The sequence below is a fragment of the Trachypithecus francoisi genome, unplaced genomic scaffold, assembly GCF_009764315.1.
Source record: "Trachypithecus francoisi isolate TF-2019V2 unplaced genomic scaffold, Tfra_2.0 Lachesis_group5, whole genome shotgun sequence".
Classification (NCBI taxonomy): Eukaryota; Metazoa; Chordata; class Mammalia; order Primates; family Cercopithecidae; genus Trachypithecus; species Trachypithecus francoisi.
In genome coordinates, this window is record NW_022681470.1 from 132875144 (window position 1) to 132900172 (window position 25029).

The 25029-nt window shown below is 50.8% G+C and overlaps 1 protein-coding gene across 1 annotated transcript; it reads left to right on the top strand.

Moving 5' to 3' along the window:
* The first annotated feature begins 228 nt into the window (after positions 1–228).
* PLVAP (plasmalemma vesicle associated protein) lies at positions 229–24513 on the top strand. Its single transcript, XM_033200030.1, has 6 exons — positions 229–693; positions 9647–9743; positions 9843–10555; positions 15059–15119; positions 15284–15365; positions 23575–24513. The coding sequence occupies exons 1-6, from the start codon at positions 325–327 to the stop codon at positions 23579–23581; spliced, it is 1329 nt and encodes a 442-aa protein (XP_033055921.1). The 5' UTR covers positions 229–324; the 3' UTR covers positions 23582–24513.
* The last annotated feature ends 516 nt before the right edge of the window (positions 24514–25029 follow it).

The window sequence follows — 25029 nt, forward strand, 5'->3', positions numbered from 1 at the left end:
AACAGCACCAGCCACCAAGTACAGGCGGACGCGAGGCTCAAAGAGGCCGAGAATGCCTGACCAGCCAGCCAGCGCCCCACCCAGCATTAATCAGAGGGGTCCAGCCGGTGCCCTGGCTCTGCGCCCCCAGCCCCACCCCCGCTCTCTCACAGCCAGAGTGGGAGTGTTGTGATAACCCGCAGCCCCCGTTTCCTCCGGGCCAGGAAGGAGCCAGGCAGAGGAAGTATTAAGAGGAGTAATATAAGCACTCCCCCCTGCGAGGCGCGGGCCAGAGCAGGCCGGGTGGTGAGCAGGGACAGTGCACTAGACGGCGGGAGTGAGCAAATGGGTCTGGCCATGGAGCATGGAGGGTCCTACGCTCGGGCGGGGGGCAGCTCTCGGGGCTGCTGGTATTACCTGCGCTACTTCTTCCTCTTCGTCTCCCTCATCCAATTCCTCATCATCCTGGGGCTTGTGCTCTTCATGGTCTATGGCAACGTGCACGTGAGCACAGAGTCCAACCTGCAGGCCACTGAGCGCCGAGCCGAGGGCCTGTACAGCCAGGTCCTGGGGCTCACGGCCTCCCAGACCAACCTGACCAAGGAGCTCAACCTCACCACCCGCGCCAAGGATGCCATCATGCAGATGTTGCTGAGTGCCCGCCGTGACCTGGACCGCATCAATGCCAGCTTCCGCCAGTGCCAGGGTGACCGGGTAAGGCTGTGGGCAGGACACTTGTCCTGGGGACCCTGGGCAAGCCCTCTCACCTCTCTGAGCCTGAGTTTCCTCATCCAAGAGAGGGGGACAATCACAGGACAAATATTCTATTTTCTGATGAGACACAGTCTCGCTCTGTCTCCCAGGCTGGAGTGCAGTGGTGCAATCTCCGCCTCCTGGGTTCGAGTGATTCTCCTGCCTCAGCCTCCCGAGTAGCTGGGATTACAGGCACGTGCCACCATAACTGGCTAATTTTTGTATTTTTAGTAGAGATGGGGTTTCACATTGTTGGCCAGGCTGGTCTCAAACTCCTGACCTCAAGTGATCCACCCACCTTGGCCTCCTGAAGTGTTGGGATTACAAGCGTGAGCCACCACACCCAGCCGACAGATTTTTTTTTTTTAAGAGCCAGGGTCTCCATCTGTATCCTGGGCTGGATGGAGTGCAATTGCTATCATAGCTCACTGCAGCCTCAATCTCCTAGGCTCAAGTGATCCTCTTGCCTCAGCCTCCTGAGTAGCTAGGACTACAGGCATGCACCACCACACTCAGCTAATATGTTTATCTTTAGCAGAGATGAGGTCTCACTATGTTGCCCAGGCTAGTCTCGAACTCCTGGGCTCAAGCAATCCTCTCACCTCAGCCTCCCAAAGTGCTGGGATTACAGGGGTGAGGCACTGCGTCCAGCTAATTTTTTTTATTTCTTTCCTTTTTTTTGGAGACAGGGTCTCACTCTGTCACCCAGGCTGGAGCACAGTGATGTGAGCATAGCTCACTGCAACCTTGACATCCTGGGCTCCAGCTATCCTCCTGCCTCAGCCTTTCGAGTAGCTGGCACTATGGACATGCCACTATGCCCAGGTCATTTTTTATTTTTAGTAGACATGGGGTCTCGCTATGTTGATCAGCCTGGTCTTGAACTCCTGGGCTCAAGCAGTCCTCCCTCCTGGACCACCCAAAGTGCTGAGATTACAGGTGGGCACCACCACACCTGGCAATTTTTTTTTTTTTTTTTGAGATGGAGTCTCTGTCGTCCAGGCTGGAGTGCAGTGGCATGATCTTGGCTCACTGCAACCTCCACCTCCCAGATTCAAGTGATTCTCCTGCCTCAGCCTCCTGAGTAGCTGGGATTACAGGTACGTACAACCACACCAGCTAATTTTTGTATGTTTAGTAGAGATGGGGTTTCACCATGTTTACCAGGCTGGTCTCAAACTCCAGACCTCAAGTGATCCACCCCCCTCAGCCGCCCATAGTGCTGGGATTACAGGCATGAGCCACCATGTCCTGCCCTGGCGCTCTGGCTAACTCTTTTTTTAGAGACAGAATCTCACTATGCTGCCGAGGCTGGTATCGAACTCCTAGGCTCACCCTTATAAAGTGCTGAGATTACAGGCATGAACCACCATTCCCAGCCAGCAACTTTTTTTTTTTTTTTTTTACTGTAAGTATATTCCATGCAATATTTGAGATATAATTTTGAAAAAATTACTCATTGTCTTTTTGGAATCCAAGTTTAGCTCTCTTCCTGTGTGTTAATTGGCAGTCCTGAGCCCGTAACTTACTATGCATAAAGCTCCCAGAATGTGCCAGCACACACTAGGTGCAAATAAGAAGTGGCTGAAGACTGGCTACAGTGGCTCATACCTGTAATCCCAGCACTTTGGGAGACCAAGGCAGGAGGACCACCTGAGTCCAGGAATTCAAGATCAACCTGGGCAACATGGTGAAACACTGTCTCTACAAAACGTACAAAAATTAGGTCAGGCGTAGTGGCTCACACCTGTAATCCCAGAACTGTGAGAGGCCGAGGTGGGTGGATAACTTGAGGTCAGAAATTCAAGACTAGCCTGGCCAACCTAGTGAAATCCTGTCTCTACTAAAAATATAAAAATTATTAGCCTGGTATGGTGGCACGTGCCTATAGTCCCAGCTACTCAGGAGGCTGAGGCAGGAAAATCACTTGAACCTGGGAGGCAGAGATTGCAGTGAGACGAGATGTCACTACTGCACTCCAGCCTGGGCGACAGAAGGAGACTCTGTCTAAAAATAGATACATAAATAAATAAATACATACATACATACATACATACAAAAATTAGCCAGGCATGGTGGCACATGCCAGTAGTCCCAGCTACTTGGGAGGCTGAGGTGGGAGGATGGCTTGAGCCCAGGAGGTCAAGGCTTCAGTGAGCCAAGATGGTGCCACTGTACTCCAGCCTGGGAGACTGATTTAGATCCTGAATGGAAAAAAAACAAAACAAAACAAAAAAAAGGATGGACTGAATAAAAGTTCAGAGTGTTTTGTTCCTATTCAATTCTAGCATGTATAAACAGTCCATATTTGCCGTATGCTGCGTGTTGAATTTAGAAATATTAACTCATTGCCAAATCCCAGGAAGTAGGGAGCTTTCGTTGTTTTGTTTTGGTTTTTTTGAGATGGAGTCTTGCTCTGTCACCCAGGCTGGAGTGCAGTGGCGCGATCTCTGCTCACTGCAAGCTGTGCCTCCTGGGTTCACTCCATTCTCCTGCCTCAGCCTCCTGAGTCGCTGGGACTACAGGCACCCGCCACCACACCCGGCTAATTTTTTGTGTTTTTAGTAGAGATGGGGTTTCACTTTGTTAGCCAGCATGGTCTCAATCTCCTGACCTCGTGATCCCTCTGTCTTGGCCTCCCAAAGTGCTGGGATTACAGGCGGGAGCCATCGCGCCCAGCCCAGCTCATTTTTCTGTTTTTAGTGGAGACCAGGTTTCACCGTGTTAGCCAGGATGGTCTCGATCTCCTGACCTTGTGATCTGCCTGCCTCAGCCTCCCACAGTGCTGGGATAATAGGCATGAGCCACCGTGCCCGGCTGTTTTGTTTTGTTTTGTTTGAGACAGCGTCTCCCTCTGTTGCCAAGGCTGGAGTACAGTGGAAGGTCTTGGCTCACTGCAACCACTGCCTCCCAGGCTCAACCGATTCTCTTGCCTCAGCCTCCCAAGTAGCCAGGATTACAGGTGTGCCCCACCATGCCCGGCTAATTTTTGTATTTTTAGTAGAGACAGGGTTTCACCATGTTGGGCAGGCTGGTCTCAAACCCCTGACTTCAAGCGATCCACCTGCCTTGGCCTCCCAAAGTGCTGAGATTACAGGAGTGAGCCATTGTGCCCGGCCAGCAGAAGTTTTAAACGCTTTGCAGGCAGGAAAGTGAAGGCATGAGAGGGGAGTTGACTTTCTTGAAGGGTCAGAAATAGGCGGGCTCTTGGGGCACAGTCACAGCTGCAAATCTGGGGTCTCCTGGAGACCTTTGCACCACTCTCGCACTCTAGCTTGGGTCAAACACACTAGACAATTATCCCCATGTTCTCAGACACAACTTCATCCTGGGATTGTCCTGCCTGCCCTGAGACATTGTGGGGAGCAGGTGTGGGGCTCTCTCCTTCAGGGTGAGGTGGGTGAGAGATGGGAGGGTGGGGTGAGGAAAGGCTGAAGAGGCAGCTGTCTTTTCATTTAAAAAAAATTATTTATTTAGGCCGGGCGCAGTGACTCACACCTGTAATCCCAGCACTTTGGGAGGCCGAGGCGGGTGGGTCACGAGGTCAGGAGATCGAGACCATCCCGGCTAACACGGTGAAACCCCATCTCTACTAAAAATATAAAAAATTAGCTGGGCGTGGTGGCGGGCGCCTTGTAGTCCCAGCTACTCGGGAGGCTGAGGCAGGAGAATGGCGTGAACCCGGGAGGTGGAACTTGCAGTGAGCGGAGATCGAGCCACTGCACTCCAGCCTGGGGCACAGAGCAAGACTCCTTTAAAAAAAAAAAAAAAATTATTTATTTAATTATTGTATTATTATTATTATTATTTTTGACACAGAGTTTCACTCTCTCGCCCAGGCTGGATTGCAGTGTCTCAATCTCAGCTCCCTACAACCTCTGCCTCCCGGGTTCAAGTGATTCTCCTACTTCAACCTACTGAGTAGCTGGGATTACGGGCACCTGCCACCAAACCCAGCTAATTTTTTGTATTTTTAGTAGAGATGGGGTTTCATCATGTTGGCCAGGCTGGTCTGGAACTCCTGACCTCAGGTGATCCACCTGCCTCAGCCTCCCAAGACACCTCTTCTCTGTAAAAAAATAAACTAAAAGTTAAAAAAAAGAAACTTAAAAATCACAGCTTTTTTTTTTTTTCTTTTTTTTAGAGACAAAGTCTCACTCTGTCACCCAGGCTGGAGTATGGTGGCATAATCATAGCTCACCACAGCCTCGAACTCCTGGGCTCAAATGATCCTCCCACCTCAGCCTCCCAAGTAGCTGGGACCACAGGCACATATCACCATGCTCAGCTAATTTTTTTTTTTTTTTTAGAAACATGGTCTCACTACATTGCCCAGGCTCAAGTAGCCTCAAGCAATGTTCCCACCTCAGCCTCCCAGTGACTAAGGCTTTTGAGAACAGAAGGCATCCCCACGTCCCCCCAGGACATTCATCCAGGCCAGCTTCAAAAGGACGAAGGACAGAGAGTTGCAGAAAGACAAACTCCTCATTCTTCATATCTTATTATATTTCTGCAGAGGGTTCTCTTCCAAAGTTTGAAAGGCACAGCTTTAGTTTGTTAAATTGTGAACACTTTCTTTAAAAACAGCTTTGCTGGCCAGGCGTGATGGTTCACACCCAACATTTTGGGAGGCCAGGGTGGGTGGATTGCTCGAGTCCAACATGGTGACACCCAATCTCTATAAAAAATACAAAAATTAGCCAGGAGTGATGGCATGCGCCTGTAATCCCAGCTACTTGAGAGGCTGAGGTGGGAGGATTGCCTGAGTCTGGGGAGGTTGAGGGTGCGGTGAGCTGTGATGGCACCACCGCACTCCAGCCTGTGTGGCAGAGTGAGACCATGTCTCAAAAAATATAAAATTAAATTAAAATAAAAACAGCTGGCCGGGCACAGTGGCTCACGCCTGTAATCCTAGCACTTTGGGAGGACAAGGAGGGTGGCTAAGGCCAGTGGATCACTTGAGGTCAGGAGTTCGAAACCAACCTGGCCAACATGGTGAAACCCCGTCTCTACTAAAATACAAAAATTAGCTGGGCATGATGGTGCGCCCCTGTATTCACAGCTACTTGGGAGGCTGAGGCATGAGAGTCGCTTGAACCTGGGAAGCAGAGGTTGCAGTGAGCTATCACGGCATTGCACTCTAGCCTGGGCAACAGAGCGAGACTCCAGCTCAATAATAACAATAGTAAATAATTTTTAAAAACTTTATTGATATATAATTCACATATTATACAATCCACCTATTTAAAGTGTACAATTTGACTTTTTTTTTTTTTTAGACGGAGTCTTGCTCTGTCGCCCAGGCTGGAGTGCAGTGGCGTGATCTCGGCTCACCGCAAGCTCCGCCCCCAGGTTCACGCCATTCTCCTGCCTCAGCCTCCCAAGTAGCTGGGACTACAGGCGCCCGCCACCATGCCTGGCTAATTTTTGTATTTTTAGTAAAGACGGGATTTCACCATATTGGCCAGGATGGTCTTGATCTCCTGACCTCGTGATTCACCTGCCTCAGCCTCCCAAAATGCTGGGATTACAGGCGTGAGCCACTGTGCCTGGCCAATTTCATGATTTTTTGTACATTCACAGAGTTGTACATTAATCACCATGATCCATTTTAGAACATTATTTTAGAACATTTTCACCTTCCCAGAAGAAAACCCACGTCCCCATCAGCAGTCACTCCCCATTCCCCTCCCCCAACCCCTGGCAGCCACCAACCTGCTTCCTGTCTCTATGAATTTGCCTGTTCTGGGTATTTCATGGCAATGGAATGTCACACAATGTGGCCTTTTGTGTCTGGCTTCTCTCACTTGCACATCATGATTTTGGGGTTCACACACATTGCAACATGGATCTGTGCTTCCTTCCTTTTTACGGCTGAATCATGTTCTATGTATGGAAACCACATTTTGTGCCTCGATTCATCTGCTGACAGTCATTTGGGTTCTTTCCACCTTTTGGCTACTGTGAATTGAGCTGCTGTGGACATTACTGGCAAGTTTATGTGAGAATATGTTTCCATTGCTCTGGGTATATGCTGAGAAATAGAATTGCTGGGTCACATGGTAACTATGTTTAACATTTTGAGGAACTGCCAGACTTTCCCAAAGCAGTTGCAACATTGTACATTCTCATTAGTGCTGTCTGAGAATTCTGATTTCCCCATATCCTCATCAACACCTGTTACTGTTCATTTTGGGGTTTTATGGGTTTTTAAAATAGCCACTCTCGTGGGTGTGAAGTGGCATCTCACTGTGGTTTTGATTTGCATTTCCATAATGGCTAATGATTTTGAGTATCTTTTGATATACTTGTTGGTCATTTGCATATATTCTTTATTTTTTTATTTTTATTTTTTTTTGGAAACAGAGTCTCACTCTGTTCCCTAGGCTGGAGTGCAGTGGCACAATCTCGCCTCACTGCAACCTCTGCCTCCCGGATTCAAGTGAGTCTCCAGGCTCAGCCTCCTGAATAGCTGGGACTACAGGCGTGCGCCACCATGCCCAGCTCATTTTTGTAATTTTAGCAAAGATGGGGTTTCGCCATATTGGCCAGACTGGTGGTGGGCAGATCACTTGAGGTCAGGAGTTCGAGACCAGCCTGACCAACATGGTGAAACCCTGTCTCTATTAAAAATACAAAAATTAGCCAGGTATGGTGGTGCACACCTGTAATCCCAGCTACTTGAGAGGCTGAGGCTAGGGAATCGCTTCAACCCGGGAGGCGGAGGTTACAGTGTGCCGAGATCGTGCCACTGCACTCCAGGCTGGGTGACGGAGCGAGACCCTGTCTCAATAAAAAAAAAAAAAAAAAAAAAGATTTTTTTTTTTTAAAGACTCTTGTTTGCCTCATGAGATGGTGTTAGCATTTGTATTAATTTGCTAGGGCTTCCATCACAAGGTATTACAGACTAGGTGGTACCAAGATCAAAGTGTTAGCAGCGTTGGTTCCTTCTGAGGCTGTGAGGGAAGGATCTGTTCCAGGTCTTTTTTTTTGAGACTGAGTCTCATTCCATCATCCAGGCTGGACTGGAGTGCAGAGACGTGATCTCGGCTCACTGCAACCTCCACCTCCCCGAGTTCCATCAGTTCTCTGCCTCAGCCTCCCGAGTAGCTGAGATTACAGGCGCCCACCAACACACCCGGCTAATTTTTTTGTATTTTCAATAGAGACAAGAGTTTCACCATCTTGGTCAGGTTACTCTTGAACTCTCCACCTTTTGATCCACCCGTCTCAGCCTCCCAAAGTGCTGGGATTACAGGCTGAGCCACCGCAGCCGGCCTGTTCCAGGTCTTTCTAACTGGGCTTGCAGGTGGCATCTTCTCCCTGTGTCTGCTCTTGGTCTTCCTTCTGTCCGTGTCTCTGTGTCCAAATCTCTTCTCTTTATAAGGACATCAGCCATCTTGGATTAGAGCCCACCCTAAGGACCTCACCTTAACTTAATCACCTCTCTAAAGACCCTACTTCTGCCAGGAGAGGTGGCTCACGACTATAATCCCAGCACTTTGGGAGGCCAAGGGGGGCAGATCACCTGAGGTCAGGAGTTTGAAACCAGCCTGGCCAACATGGTGAAACCCTGTCTCTACTAAAAATGCAAAACTTAGTTTGGCCAGGTGCAGTGGCTCACACCTGTAATCCTAGCACTTTGGGAGGCTGAGGCGGGCAGATCACCTGAGGACGGGAGTTCGAGACCAGCCTGGCCAACATGGAGAAACCCTGTCTCTACTAAAAAATACAAAATTAGCCAGGCGTGGTGGCACAGGCCTGTAGTCCCAGCTACTGGAGAGGCTGAGGCAGGAGAATCACTGGAACCCAGGAGTTGGAGTCTGCAGTGATCATTCCACTGTACACTAGCCTGGGCAACACAGTGAGACCCCATCTCTTTAAAAAAAAAAAAAAAATTCAGGGCTGGAAGGCCCTGGCAGATGGATCCTTTGAGCTCAGGAGTTCCAGACCAGCCTGGGCAACATGGTAAAACCCCCATCTCTAAGAAAAATACAAAAAATTGGCCAAGAGTGGTGGCGCATACTTGTAGTCCCAGCTTCTCAGGAGACTGATGAAGGAGGATTGCTTGAGCCTGGGAGGTCAAGGTTGCAGAGTGAGCTGAGATAGGGCCACTGCACTCCAGCCTGGGTGACAAAGTGAGACCTTGTCTAAAAAAAAAAAAAAATCAAGCCGGGTACGGTGGCTCAAGCCTGTAATCTCAGGACTTTGGGAGGCCGAGGCGGGCAGATCGCCTGAGATCAGGAGTTCAAGACCAGCCTGGCCAACATGATGAAACCCTGTCTCTACCAAAAACACAAAACAATTAGCCGGTCGTGGTGGCAGGCACCTGTCATCCCAGCTGCTTGGGAGGCTGAGAAAGGAGAATTGCTTGAACATGGGAGGCGGAGGTTGCAGTGAGCCGAGATTGCACCACTGCACTCCAGCCTGGGTGACAGCAACAAGAATGAAACTCTGTCTCAAAAAAAAATAAAGAAAAAAAATTCAATCGACCATAAATGTGGATGTAATATTTTTTAAAGTTCATCCATGTTGTAGCATATATTTATTTATACTTTGTGTCTTTTTATTTCTAGACAGTAGTAACTGTAAAAGCTTTTGAAAATCAGACAAACATCCACTATATTTTTATTTATTTATTTTTGTTTGTTTTATTGAGATGGGGATCTCGCTATATTGCCCAGGCTGGTCTCAAACTCCTGGGCTCAAGTGATCCTCCCACCTCAGCCTCCCGAGTAATTGGGACGACAGGTGTGAGCTGCCACACCTGGCTTCCAACATCCCCTCAATAAAGGGACCGTGCCCTTGTGAATTCAGCTCACTGTGGCCACCAGGGTGCTCGATCTGGGTCCAGGCAGTCCTGGGGGCAAGACACTAAGCTCTGTCCTGCACCCTTCCCCTCCCTTCCGGGCAGGTCATCTACATGAACAATCAGCAGTACATGGCTGCCATCATCTTGAGCGAGAAACAATGCAGAGAACAATTCAAAGACATGAACAAGAGCTGCGATGGTGAGTACTAAGGCCGCAGGGAGCCGGGATGGTGGACTCCCCGCCCAGTGCTCGCGACAGCCCCCAATCTTCCTGGGTCTCCTGGTCCTGTTTCCTTAGCCTTGCTCTTCATGCTGAATCAGAAGGTGAAGACGCTGGAGGTGGAGATAGTCAAGGAGAAGACCGTTTGCACTAAGGATAAGGAAAGCGTGCTGCTGAACAAACGCATGGTGGAGGAACAGCTGGCTGAATGTGTGAAAACCCGGGAGCTGCAGCATCAAGAGCGCCAGCTGGCAGAGGAGCAACTGCAAAAGGTTCAAGCCCTCTGCCTGCCCCTGGACAAGGACAAGTTTGAGATGGATCTTCGTAACCTGTGGAGGGACTCCATTATCCCACGCACCCTGGACAACCTGAGTTACAACCTCTACCATCCCCTGGGCTCGGAATTGGCCTCCATCCGCAGAGCCTGCGACCACATGCCCAGCCTCATGACCTCCAAGGTGGAGGAGCTGGCCCGGAGCCTCCGGATGGGTATCGAACGCGTGGCCCGCGAGAACTCGGACCTCCAACGCCAGAAGCTGGAAGCCCAGCAGGGCCTGCGGGCCAGCCAGGAGGCGAAACAGAAAGTGGAGAAGGAGGCTCAGGCCCGGGAGGCCAAGCTCCAAGCCGAATGCTCCCGGCAGACTCAGCTAGCGCTGGAGGAGAAGGCGGTGCTGCGGAAGGAACGAGACAACCTGGCCAAGGAGCTGGAAGAGAAGAAGAGGGAGGCGGAGCAGCTCAGGATGGAGCTGGCCATCAGAAACTCGGCCCTGGACACCTGCATCAAGGCCAAGGTGGGCTTGCAGGCACCAGAGGGAGGCTGCAGTGGAGTTAGGTCCAGATGCCAAGGGGGTGGTGATGATGTTGAACTTGGAGTTGGCTTTGAGGATGGCTTCCTGGTCTAGGTTGGGTGAGTTACGACTCTCTAGGATTAGGCATTAAGATCAGGATAGAGCTTGGAATGGGGATGGGCATTGCGAAGAGTGTAGGGTTAAGAATGGAATTAGAGTGCCGGGTGCAGTGGCTCATGACAGTAATCCCAACACTTTGGAAGGCTGAGGCAGTTGGATCGCCTGAGGTCAAGAGTTCAAAACTAGCCTGGCCAACATGGCGAAACCCCGTCTTTACTAAAAATACAAAAATTAGCCGGGCGTGGTGGCAGATGCCTGTAATCCCAGCTACTCAGGAATCTATCTCAAAAAAAAAAAAAAAAAAAAAGACTGGAATTAGAGGTAGGATGGATATCGGGTCTAGGGTTGGGTGAGGGGGTGGATCTAGAATTTCTGTTGCCTTTGGGTTTGGGTTAAGTTGAGGCGTGGAAGTTGGATTTAGGATGGATGCTGTGATGACCTGTTAGTGGCTATCCACTCTACGGATGGTTATAAGATTGTAGTCATGTGGATGGAGAAGTTTGTTGGCATTAGGATTGGGGTAGAGTTTGGAATTAGGAATGACATTGAGGAAGGATTAAGAATTGAGGCTGGCTGGGCGTGGTGGCTCACACTTGTAATCCCAGCACTTTGGGAGGCCAAGGTGGGAGAATAGCTTAAACTCAGGAGTTCAGACCAGCCTGGGCAACATAGCAAGACCCCCACCCCAGGCTGGGTGTGGTGGTTCACGCCTGTAATCCTAGCACTTTGGGAGGCCGAGGTAGGTGGATTGCCTGAGCTCAGAGTTTGAGATCAGCCTGGGCAACACGGTGAAACCTCGCCTCTACTAAAATACAAAAAATTAGCTGGGCATGGCAGCGTGTGTCTGTAATTCCAGCTACTCGGGAGGCTGAGATAGGAGAATCTCTTGAACTCAGGAGGCAGAGGTTGCAGTGAGTCAAGATCACGCCATTGCACTCCAGCCTGGGTGACAGAGCAAAACTCCTTCTCAAACAAACAAACAAAACACAAAACCCCATCCCTACCAAAAAAAAAAAAAAAAATACAAAAATTAGGCCAGGTGCGGTGGCTCACACCTGTAATCCCAGCACTTTGGGAGGCCGGGACTGGTGGATCACAAGGTCAGGAGATTGAGGCCATCCTGGCTAACATGGTGAAATCCCATCTCTACTAAAAATACAAAAAAAATTAGCCAGGTGTGATGGCAGGCGCCTGTAGTCCCAGCTACTCAGGAGGCTGAGGCAGGAGCATGGTGTGAACCCGTCAGCCAAGATCATACCACTGCACTTCAGCCAGGGCGACAGAGCAAGAGTCTGTCTCAAAAAACAAACAAACAAACAAAAAAAAAGCCAGGTGTGGCAGGATTACACACCTGTAATCCTGGCTACTTGGGAGGCTGAGAAGTGGGAGGATTGCTTGAGCCCAGGAGGTTGAGGCTGCAGTGAGCCGGAATTGCACCACTGCACTACAGCTTGAGTGAAAGACCAAGACCTTATCTAAAAAAAAAAAAAAAAAAAAGGAAAAGAAAAGAACTGAGGCTGGCATTAGGAAAAAAAAAAAAAAAAAAAAGGAAATCATGTCCTTTTCAGCAGTACGGATGTAGCTGGAGGTCATTATCCTAAGAGAATTAATGCAGAAACAGAAAATCAAATACCATATGCTGTCACTTATAAGTGGGAGCAAAATATTGGGTACAAACAGGGATGGGAACAACAGACACTGGGGTTCCAAAATGGGAAAGGGAGGGAGGGAGGGGGGAAAGGGTTAAAAACCTACATTTTGGGTACTGAGTTCATTGCTTGTTCAATGAGACCATTGGAAACTCAGACTTCTATGACCGGGCGCAGTGTCCCACACCTGTAATCCCAGCACTTTGGGAGGCCAAGGTGGGTGGATGACCTGAGGTCAGGAGTTCGAGACCAGCCTGGCCAACATGGTGAAACCCTGTCTCTACTAATAATACAAAACTTAGCCAAGCTTGGTGGCAGACGCCTGTAATCCCAGCTACTTGGAAGGCTGAGGCGTGAGAATCACAGAGGTTGCAGTGAGCCCAGATCGCACCACTACACTCTATAGCCTGTGTGACACAGCAAGACTCCATCTCAAAAAAAAAAAGAAACCCAAACCTCTGCATCATGCAATATACTCAATGTAACAAACCTGTACACATCCCCACTAAATCTAAAATAAAATAAAATCTGCTCCAAATCCTAAAAAAGAAAAGTGAAAGAATTGAGGCTGGGTTTGAGTGTAGGGAGCTGGTGGGTTATTCTACTGTTGGGATTGGGATTGGGGTTAGGGTCAGAGTTAAAATCCTGTATTTGAGTTGAGTTGAACCAGGGGAGTTGGTTTAGCGTTGGGAGTGATACTAGGGTGAGGATGCCTAGAGGAAGAGTTGATGTGAAGATTGAACTTGTGTTTAAGTTGGGCTGAGATGAGTTTTTGGTCACTGCTGTGTCTAGAGTTGATTTGAGTTAAGGTTAGGATTTCACTTAGGATTTTGTTGATTTTAGAACGGGGTTGAATTTGGAATTTGGATGGTGAGTAAAGCTTGCAAATTGAGTCAGGGATGCTTGTAGGAGGTGAGGTTGGGTGAAGAATGATCTAGGATCTCATTTGCTTTGGGACTGAGTTGAAGCACTGAAGCCAGATTTGAGGCTCTGGTAGTTGGAGGTGACTGGTGCATCTAGAGATGCTTAGAAGTTGCGGCCAAGGCTGAATTTCAGATTTCACTGGCATTGACATAGGGATTGGTATTGACAATGGGTTAGGAGTTGAGCTCAGGTTGGTTTAGGGTGACTGGTGGAAGGCTGAGTGGGCTTGGAGTTGAGTTGAAGGATTGGGTGACCCTGGGTTATGGCTGGGGAGACATTGGGGTTGAGTGACGATCAGGGCTGGGTTGAGAGTAAAATCTGGGGTAGATGCCAATCTCGGGGTGGAACTGGGTTGAGGTGGATTTGGGGTAACTGACCAGTTTAGGACGGTTTCCGGTTAATATCAGGGGCTCGATAGGGCCTTAGGATTAGGGTGAAGTTTGGGTTGGGATTGGAACTGAGTGTGGATTTAGGATGGGAGCTGGGTAGAGGCTGGGGTCTGGGGTTGAGTGGGTGTTGAGCATGACATTGCACAAGTGTTTGTAGGAGGGCATGGTGGAAGCCAGGGCTGGGGCTGGGGAAATGGATATTTTCTCTCCTTTTTTTGAGACAGAGTTTCGCTCTGTTGCCCAGGCTGGAGTGCAGTGGTGCAATCTCAGCTCACTGCCACCTCCACCTCCCAGGTTCAAGTGATTCTCCTGCCTCAGCCTCCCCGAGTAGCTGTGATTGCAGGTGCCTGCCACCACGCCTGGTTGATTTTTTTTTGTATTTTTAGTAAAGATGGGGTTTCGCCATGTTGGCCGGGCTGGTCTCGAACTCCTGACCTCAGGGGATCCGCCCTCCTCGGCTTCCCAAAGTGCTGGGATGACGGGCGTGAGCCAGCACACCCTGCCGGAAATGGATATTTTCATAGTGGTTGGGTCAAGAGAATGGTTGGAGTCAGAATGAGATCTGAAGATATGGTCAGATCCAGTTTATAATTAGGATTGGGTTTAGGTTGGGGCTTGATTCTAAGTGAGATTGACTTTTCATGTTGGGATCAGATTTTAGGTGATTGAGTTCAGAATTGGCCTTGGATTTCAGGTTTTGGGGGATTGGCTCAGGGATATTCCAGGGGTGGCATTTAGGATCGGGGTCCAGTTGGTCTACAGGGTAGGCTGACTTCAGCCTGAAGGGGGCTGTGGTGGGTGAGTAGACTCCGATGGGGTCATGGGTTGGAACTGGAGTCACCCTGAGGCTCTGATGGAGATGGGGTAGGCCAGCTCTGCAGCATGGGGCCTCGGGACTGCTGAGGTGAGCAGTCCCACAAGTCCTCAAGCCATCTGAAGTCTTGCGGTTGGTGCAGGTGATTCTATGTTCATGACCATGTGTGTCTTTCTGCATGGGGTCTGTTACGCTGCCCTGGAAGGACTTTAGAGACACTGGTCTTGAAGGGCATGAAACGGCAGAACCCGGCCGGGCGCAGTGGTTCATGCCTGTAATCCCAGCACATTGGGAGGCCGAGGCAGGCGGATCACCTGAGGTCAGGAGTTCGAGACCAGCCTGGCCAACATAGTGAAACCCCCACCTCTATTAAAAATACAAAAAATTAGCTAGGCATGGTGGCGCATGCCTGTAGTCCCAGCTACCTGGGAGGCTTAGGCAGGAGAATCGCTTGAACCTGGGAGGCGGAGTTTGCAGTGAGCCAAGATCACGCCACTGCACTCCAGCCTAGGCAAAAAGAACGAAACTCCATCTCAAAAAAAGAAAAAAGGCAGAAGTCTGTCTGGGAAACCCTGGCTTCTACCAACCTCCCTCCATCTTTCTTTCACAGTCGCAGCCGATTATACCAGTGCCACGGCCCATGGGCCCTGTCCCCAACCCCCAGACCATCGGTGAGTGACAAAAGACAGAGCCAAGTAGGGGAGGGGCCCCTTTCCACCTTGAACCCCACCCCAGCCCAACTCTCCAACTCCCCTGGGCTGCCAGCCCATCCCTAGCCCAGGGGCAGGGGCTACTGAAGCTGTAGGTCAAGCCTCACCTCTCCCTCCCTCCACAGACCCAGCTAGCCTGGAGGAGTTCAAGAGGAAGATCCTGGAGTCCCAGAGGCCCCCTGCCGGCATCCCTGTAGCCCCATCCAGGTAAGGCACTGGGCAGGCTGCAGTTGTTCAGTCTTAGGGCTGTGGGCAAAGCTAGGACCAGGACTGAGGGTGGAGGGAGGCTGATCTCACACTTGCTTCTTCCTTAATTGAGCACCTGCTGTATACATGTATGGTTGGGTGTGAGGGACACAGCAGTATCCAAGACACACCCAGTACTGACCTCATGAAACTCCCTGAGTAGTGGGTGAGACAGTGTCATGATGGGACTACTAAGGAGCCTACAATTATTAGGCTCCTACTGTGAGCTCCACGCAGTTCTAAGTACTTTGCAAGATTAATTCATGTAATCTTCACAACTAAACAACAATAGTAGGGCAAACCACTATTCTACCTACTTTCCAGATGAGGAGAGTGAGGCACAGAGAGGGCATGCATTGTACCCCAGGGAGCACAGCACAACTGGGACACAAACCCAGGCCATCGGACCCCAAACAGGCAAGAGAGAGCCTTGGTGAGGAGGAGCTGGAGCATGCGGAGCTGGCCTTAGGGAAAGCAGGGGGAACAGTGTTCCAGGCAGCAGGAACAGCCAGGTCAAAGGCCTGGAAGCTGGATAGGGGTGAGGGAAGGTAATGAGCAAAGGGAGAGAGGGGGGAGTGGCATCCAGGAGTGATTCCTGACCTTTAATTTCTAGAAAATGAGTCTCAGCTGGGCATGGTGGCTCATGCCTGGAATCTCAGCTACTCAGGAGGCTGAGGCACGAGAATCGCTTGAACCTGGGAGGCGGAGGTTGCAATGAGCCGAGATCATGCCACTGCACTCCAGCCTGGACAACAGAGTGAGACTCTGTCTCAGAAAAAAAAAGAAAAGAAAAAAAAAAAAGAAAAAAGAGGCCAGGTGTGGTGGCTCACGCCTGTAATCCCAGGCCGAGGCGGGCGGATCACAAGGTCAAGAGATCAAGAGCATCTGGCCAACACGGTGAAACCCCGTCTCTACTAAAAATACAAAAAGTAGCTGGGCATGGTGGCAGGCGCTTGTAGTCCCAGCTACTCAGGAGACTGAGGGAGGAGAATCACTTGAACCCGGGAGGCGGAGATTGCAGTGAGCTAGGATCGCGCCATTGCACTCCAGCCTGGCAACAGAGTGAGACTCCATCTCAAAAAAAAAAAAAAAAATCCAGTTACGGTGGCTCACGCCTGTAATCCCAGCACTTTGAGAGGCCAAAGTGGGTGGATCACCTGAGCTCTGGAGTTCAAAACCAGCTTGGCCAACATGGTGAAACCCTGTCTCTACCAAAAAAAAAAAAAAACAAAGAAAAATACAAAAATTAGCCAGGTGTGGTGGTGGGCACCTGTAATCCCACCTACTCCGGAGGCTGAGGCAGGAGGACGGCTTGAACCTGGGAGGTGGAGGTTGCAGTGAGCCGAGATCACACCACTGCACTCCAGCCTGGGTGACAAAGAGAGACTCTGTCTCAAAAAAGAAAAAAAGAGTCTCAACTAGGCACTGTGGCTCACACCTGTAATCCCAGCACTTTGGGAGGCTGAGGTGAGAAGATAGCTTGAGTCCAGGAGTTCAAGACCAGTCTGGGCAACATAGTAAAACCTCCTCTGTACAAAAAATACAAAAATTACCCAGGTGTGGTGGTGTGCACCTGTAGTCCGAGCTACTCAGGAGGCTGAGGTGGGAGGATCACCTGAGCCCAGGAGGTAGAGGCTGCAGAAAGCAAAGATCGCATCCCTTCACTCCAGCCTGGGAGACAGAGTGAGACCCTGTCTTGGAAAAAAAAAAAAAAGTCTCTGAAGTCAAGGGCCTGGAAATGCTTTGCTAATTGCAAGGTGCCATCCAAAAATGGCCAGAGCAAGGGGCTAGGGGCCTCTGTAGGAAGCAACAAGGGCTCCTGGCACACGCTCAGGTCATGGCTTGATGCCTGTGCCCCCGGCCTCCTCCCAGAGTCAGTCACTTCTCAGAGGGCGGCCTGTGCGTCACAGGGATGGTGACTCAGGCCACCGCCCCAAGAACTGCCTGTGCTCTCTCTGGGGTCCTGCTGCACCACTGACAGAGTCAGGGCTGGCACTGCCATTTGCAGTTTAGGACCCGAGGCTCAGGAAGGCACCAGGACTTTAAGTCAGATCCCTTTGACCCCAAACACTGTGCCTATGACCATTTTGCCACAGGGCTATTGTCCATCTGGGTCTATTGCAGCCTCAGAGGGATAATACGAGATTTCTGGCCAAGTAGATTTCCGAAAGCTTTGCCGCCAACTCCCCAGGATGCAGCATGTCCAGCTCCATTTCCACCTCTTCTTTTTTTGTTTTTTGTTTTTCCTTCTTGCATACCCTCTCCAACAGGGAGCTCACTCCCTTGCCAAGCTGTCTTTCAACGCCTTTGCTCTAGATGGCTCAGTTCTCAGCCCTGAGCAGCCCACAGGGAGGGAAACAAAAAGGTGAGGAGGAGATTCCCCACTCCAAGCAAACACAATTTTCCTCTCTCCATCTTGGCCCAAAGCCCTCATGGCAAGGAAGGAGGTTCTATTATTATCCCCACTTCTCAGAGGAGGAAACTGAGGCCCCAGGGAAGTGAGCAGCCCGGGGTCACACAGTGGAGAATCAGGGCCAGGCCCGGGCTCCCAGCCCAGGACTGTCAGGGCCTCAGCTGAGAACCGGGGAAGCTCTTGACATTGTTTACCCCAAAATGACGTCCATCTGCTGAGAAAACAATGTGTGCTTAAGCCTGGATCTCACCTCCTTCTCTCCTCACGGTTGCAGGAAGGGCCTCTGGCCTGCTGGCTTCTGCCCTTGACTCACCTTCCCCTAAGAGACGCTGGGGGCAAGTGGGCTGGGGCTGTCTGCTCTGGGTTCGCTGGGCAACTTGGGGAGAGTCACTGGAATTTTATTTTTTTTCATCATTATTTCTTTTTTTGAGACAGGGTCTTGTTCTGTCACCAGGCTGGAGTGCAGTGGCATGATCATAGCTCACTGCAGCCTCGAACTCCTGGGCTCAAACAATCCTCCTGCCTCAGCCTCCACAGTGGTTGAGCCTATAGGTACACTCCACCTTGCCCAGCTAAATCGTTATTTTTTTGTAGAGACAGGGGTTTTGCTATGTTGCCCAGGCTGGACTTGAATGCCTGGCCTCAAGTGATCTTCCTGCCTCTGCCTCCCAAGTAGCTGAGTCACTAGAATTTTAGATGCACCTAATGAGGTGCTGGGACAAGACTCAGCATTAAATCACCCTCCTCATGCATCAGGAGAGTTGATTTTTCCTTTTCCACTCCTTTTTTTTTTTGAAACGGAGTCTCGCTCTGTCGCCCAGGCTGGAGTGCGGTGGCACAATCTCAGCTCACTGCAAGCTCCACCTCCTGGGTTCACGCCATTCTCCTGCCTCAGCCTCCCGAGTAGCTGGGACTACAGGCGCCCGCCACCACACCTGGCTAATATTTTGTATTTTTAGTAGAGACGGGGTTTCACCGTGTTCGCCAGGATAGTCTTGATCTCCTGACCTTGTGATCCGCCCGCCTCGGCCTCCCAAAGTACTGGGATTACAGGTGTGAGCCACTGCGCCCAGCCTTGTGTTTTTTTGTTTCTTTGTTTTTTTTTGAGATGGAGTCTCACTCTGTCCCCTAGGCTGAAGTGCAGTGGCGCAGTCACAGCTCACTGCAGCCTCCGTCTCCTGGGTTCAAGCAATTCTCCTGCCTCAGCCTCCTGAGTAGCTGGGATTACAGGAGTATACACATCACACCAAATTTTTGTATATTTTTTTACAAAATTTGTAAAAATTGTGGGGCTTCACCATGTTGGCCAGGCTGGTCTCAAACTCCTGGCCTCAAGCAATCTGCCGTCCTCGGCCTCCCAAAGTGCTGGGATTACAGGTATACGCCACCCCCTCCGGCCTCCACTCTTATTCTTTCTTGTTTTGTTTTGTTTTTCACTTTTGAGACAGAGTTTCGCTCTTGTTGCCCAGGCTGGAGTGCAATGGCCCGATCTCGGCTCACCGCAATCTCCACTTCCCGGGTTCAAGCGATTCTCCTGCCACAGCCTTTCAAGCAGCTGGGATTACAGGCATGCGCCACCATGCCCGGCTAATTTTGTATTTTTAGTAGAGACAGGGTTTCTCCATGTTGGTCAGGTTGGTCTCGAACTCCCGACCTCAGGTGATCCGCCCACCTTGGCCTCCCAAAGTGTTGGGATTACAGGCGTGAGCCACCACACCTGGCCCACTCTTATTCCTTCTAAGCCTTGATAAATCTCATTTTAGCGGGACGCAGTGGCTCATGCCTGTAATCCTAGCACTTTGGGAGGCTGAGGAGGGCGAATCGCTTGAGTCTAGGAGTTCAAGGCCAGCCTGGGCAACATAGCGAGTCCTCGTCTCTAAGAGAGAAAAAATAAAATCCTCATCAATATAGTATAGTGTTTAGTTTAAAAAAATAAAATAGACAAAAGCCTCAGCTGGTATTTACTTGTTCTAATGGCTTCCAGACACTTGCATGTCTCCCATGTTCCCAAATCGATGGCCGACGCAGGGCCCCGCTTCAGCTGGGATTCAGCACGAGGTCTTGCTCTTATGGGAAAAAAATCTTTATTTTTCTTTTGAAATGGAGTCTCGCTTTATCACCAAGCTAGAGTGCAGTGGTGCAATCTCTGATCACTGCAACCTGTGTCTCCCGGGTTCAAGCGATTCTCGTGCCTCAGCCTCCCGAGTAGCTGGGATTACAGGCATGCGCCAGCATGCCCCGTTATTTTTTGTATTTTTTAGTAGAGACAGGGTTTCACCACGTTAACCAGGCTGGTCTCGAACTCCTGACCTCAGGCAATCCGCCTGCCTTGGCCTCCCAAAGTGTTGGGATTACAGGCATGAGCCATGGTGCCCAGCCTATGGAAAATTTTAAAGTCATTTTCTGTTGGTGGTATGTGCGCCAGCTTTCCTTTACTTGATGAGACTGAGTGTCCCTTCCTGAAGATCACATGAGGCAGAGCAAAAACAAAAAAAAAACAAAACAAAACAAAAGAAGTAGAGACTGAGTGTCTTTGGAAATCCATGTAAGTTTCTTTAAACACGATATAAAGACAATAATGGCTGAGTATGTTGGCTCACACCTGTAATCCCAGAACTTTGGGAGGCTGAGGCAGGTGGATCATGAGGTCAGGAGTTCAAGACTAGCATGGCCAATATGGTGAAACTGTCTCTACTAAAAATACAAAAAATTAGCTGGGCATGGTGGAGCGTGCCTGTAATCCCAGCTACTGGGGAGGCTGAGGCAGGAGAATTGCTTGAACCAGGACCTGGGAGGTGGAGGTTGCAGTGAGCTGAGATCACACCACTGCACTCCAGTCTGGGCTACAGAGCGAGATTCCGTCTCAAAAAAAAAAATTAACCAGGCATGATGGCAGGCACCTGTAGTCCCAGCTACTTGGGAGGCTGAGGCAGGAGGATTGCTTTAGCCGAGGAGGTCAAGGCTGCAGTGAGCTATGATCACACCACTGCACTACAACCTGGTGACAGAAGACCCTGCCTCTAAAACGTTTTTTAAAGGGCAAATATTAAGTAAATCTTGGTCCAGGAGCAATGTGGCTGAATATGGCAAAAATTGCAATGGGAAGAGCTTTTTAAAAAAAAGATTGCATTATTTATTATTATTATTATTATTATTTTGAGATGGAATCTCACTCTGCCACCCAGACTGGAGTACGGTGGTGTGATCTCAGCTCACCACGACCTCCACCTCCCAGGTTCAAGCGATTCTCCTGCCTTAGTCTCCTAAGTAGCTGGGATTATAGGTGCCCGCCACCACGCCTGGCTAATTTTTTTGTATTTTTAGTAGAGATGGGGTTTCGCCACGTTTACTAGGCCGGTCTTGAACTCCTGATCTCAGGTGATCTGCCCGCCTCAGCCTCCTAAAGTGCCGGGATTATGGGTGTGGACCACCACACCTGGCCAAGATTTTATTTTTATTTTATTTTATTTTATTTTAATGTTTTTTGTTTGTTTGTTTGTTGTTTTTTTTTTGAGACAGAGTCTTGCTCTGTGTTCCAGGCTGGAGTGCAATGGTGCAATCTCGGCTCACTGCAACTTCTGCCTCCCAGGTTCAAGTGATTCTCCTACTTCAGCCTCCCAAGTAGCTGAGATTACAGGCATGAGCCACCACACCTGGTTAATTTTTGTATTTTTAGTAAAGACAGGGTTTCTTCATGTTGGCCAGGCTGGTCTCAAACTCCTGACCTCAGGTGATCCACCCGCCTCAGTTTCCCAAAGTGCTAGCATTACAGGTATGCGCCACAACCGCACCCGGCCTTTTTTTTTTTTTCAATCTTTTTTATTTTTTGAGAGTCTTGCTCTCTTGTCCAGGCCGCAGTGTGGTGGTGTGATCTCGGCTCACTGCAACCTCCACCTCCCAGGTTCAAGCGATTCTCATGCTTCAGCCTCCCAAGTAGCTGGGATTACAGGCATGCACCACCATGCCCGGCTAACTTTTGTATTTTTAGTAGAGATGGGGTTTCACCGCATTGGCCAGGTTGGTTTTGAATTCCTAGCCTCAAATGATCCGTCCACCTTGGCCTCCCAAAGTGCTGGGATTACAGGTGTGAGCCACCGCGCCTGGCCATATGGGCTTAAGATGGGAGTCCAGGCCTGGCTCTGAGCCGGGCACATGGTTAATGTTGTTCAAGTTCCTGTTACGACTCTCATGATTCGTTTGTCCATTCGAGCCGTATTTATTGAGCAGCTCCTGGGAACTGGGCATGGTACTAGGTGCTGGGAACAAGGCACAGAAACTGCTGCCCTCAAGGGGCTCACAGTCTAGTGGGAGAGATGGATGATAAATCAGATGAACGGGTCACTCAAGGGCCCTTTGGTGATGGGCGAGACAGAGAAAGGGGCAGGAAGCGTAAGAAGTTTGGAACTTTCTACCAGAGACAGGGCAGGCTACACCGAGATGGTGATATTGAAGCAGAGACCCAAAGGAGATGAGGGAGGAGCCATGGAGGGATCCCGGGAAGGGTGCGCCAGACAGAGGACACAGCCAGGGCAAAGGCCCCAAGGTGGGACTGTGCCATGTGTGTTTTAGGGGAGGAGGCCAGTGTGGCTGGAGTGGAGTGATTGAGGGGAACGGGAGGAGGAGGTAAGGGCAGGGAAGTGATGGGAGCTGATCAAGCCCTGCCTGTGGCTGCTGTGAGGACCTGAGCAGACGGGGGACGTGCATGACCCAGTTCAAGCATCCACAGGTTCCTCTGGTCACTGTTGGGGAACAGACTGGGGGACAAGGAGCTGGGGACCAGGACAGAGGCGGTTGCACTAGTTCAAGCAATGATGGGGGCTTCGATGCGTCATCTCTGAAAGATGGAGCCTTACAGGCTGGCAGCAGGGACCAGAGCTGGGTAAATGCTGGTTGAGGATGGAGTCTGGGGCCAGGGCCAGGGACCAGAGCCAACCAAGGAACGTGAGGCCGCTCGGGCCCCAGGGAAGAGCCGGGGAAGGAAGGGAGAGGACCAGCGGAAGCGGGACTTGGCCACAGCCCCCTCCTCCCCCAGCAGGAAACAGCCTCTAAGCCAACCCCTGACCCCTCACAGGAACCTCTGCCAGGCCCAGGAGGGGGAGGGCATCCTGGATAGCAAGACAACTCCACTTGTGCAAAGGCAGCGGGACTGGGGGTGTGGAAGCAGTGTGATGGCTCTTGAAATTGTTGGGTCTTTGGCATAGTAGGAGTCCCTGATGGGGATGCCTGGGAGGAGCAGAGGGGTGGAGCCCTGAATGCCCTGTTGTAAGGCTTGGACTTTGTCCTGAGGGCACTGGGGAGCCACGGAGGACGTGTGAGCAGGAGCAGGCAAAAGAGGGAGACTGAAGCCTTGCCTTAGCAACCAGCGTAGGTGTCTGGGGGAGCAGAGGCTTTGGGGTAAATTCTCAGTATCCCCAGAATGTTGGGAGGCACTCGGGAGAGTCAAACAAGCTGTAGCAGAGGCTTGGGGCTTGGAAGTGGCCACTCTGAACCTAAGTATCTTCGTCTGTATAATGGGGAGGAACACACCTCAGTCTCACCATCCTGGGGAGGTTCAACGCATGAGACTTTCATGGGGAGGCTGAATCAGAAGGAGCTCTGGGGTCCTGAGGAACAAGTAGGGGCCCAGGGTGGGAGGGGGCAAGGCCGGGGTTCCCAGGATGTTGTGCCCCCACTGAGGACGAGCCTCCAGGGCCCGGCGAGGTTTGCCCTTCCCTCTGTCTGACACTCTGTTGTGTTACCATCCCCTTCCTACCCTAGTGGCTGAGGAGGTTCCAGGCCTGAGGACCAAGGGATGGCCCGACTCGGCGGTTTGCGGAGGATGCAGTGAGATGCTCACAGCGCCCGACACTACCCCCTCCCGCCGCCCCCAACCACCCAGGGCCACCATCAGACAACTCCCTGCATGCAAACCCCTAATACTCTCTCACACCCGCATCCGCGCCTCATGATCCCTCGCCCAGAACACACAGCCACGGAGATGACGTCACGCAAGACCCGGCGCTGACGTCACATATCACCGTGGTGATGGCGTCACGTGGCCATGTAGACGTCACGCGGCCATGTAGAGGTCACGAAGAGATTTAGCGATGGCGTCACGCAGATGCGCACGTCGCACATAGACATGGGGAGCGTGGCATGACGTCACAATAAGATGCGGCAGTGACGTCACAGGCCACGTTGACGTCGCACGTCATGTCAATGTCACACAGAGGCAGCGATGGCATCACACAGATGGTGATGATGTCATACATAGACACAGTGACAACACACACCGTCACAACGTCACCTATAGATATGGCACCAACATCACATGCACGCATGTCCTTTCACACACTCTTTCTACCCAATTCTCACCTAGTGTCACGTCCCCCCGACCCTGGCACACGGGCCAAGGTACCCACAGCATCCCACCCCCTCCCACACAGCCCTGGGCCCCAGCACCTCCCCTCCTCCAGCTTCCTTGCCTCCCAGCCACTTCCTCACCCCCAGTGCCTGTACCCGGAGGTGAGAACAGGAAGCTATTCACCTCCGCTCCTTGAGTGTGAGGGTTTCCAGGTCCCCCTTGGGGCCCTGATCCGGGGGTGAGGGTCACCTGCTGTCAGGAGGGGAGCCATTCCTTCTCCGCCCACTCCCAGCCCTGCCTGTGGCCCGCTGAAATGTTGGTGGCACTTAATAAATATTAGTAAATCCTTCAAAGACTCCAGAGGTGCGATTTCTACTTTTAAAGGTACCACATGGTTTCTGGGCATGGTGGCTCATGCCTGTAATCCCAACACTTTGGGAGGCCAAGGTGGGAGGATCACTTGAGGCCAGGAGTTTGAGACCAACTTGACCAACATGAGAAACCCCATCTCTACAAAAAACACAAAGCCAGGTGTGGTGGTGCGTGCCTGTAATCCCAGCTACTTGGGAGACTGAGGCATGAGAACCTCTGGAACCCTGGGAGTCAGAGGTTGCAGTGAGCCGAGATCATGCCACTGTACTCCAGCCTGGGCAACAGAGCAAGACCCTGCCTCAGAAAAAAAGAAAAAAGAAAAAAAGAAGAGAAAGAAAGTTCTAGGTTTGCAAAGAATTCTCCAGAAAAGGTACCAGTATCCAGTTTAAAGACACTTTGGCTCACTGATATCACTAAATTAGCCAGCAGTCAGGGAAAAGCAAATCGAAAGAACACAGGGAAATCACATTGCACCCAGCAGACTGGGAAAATGTCTT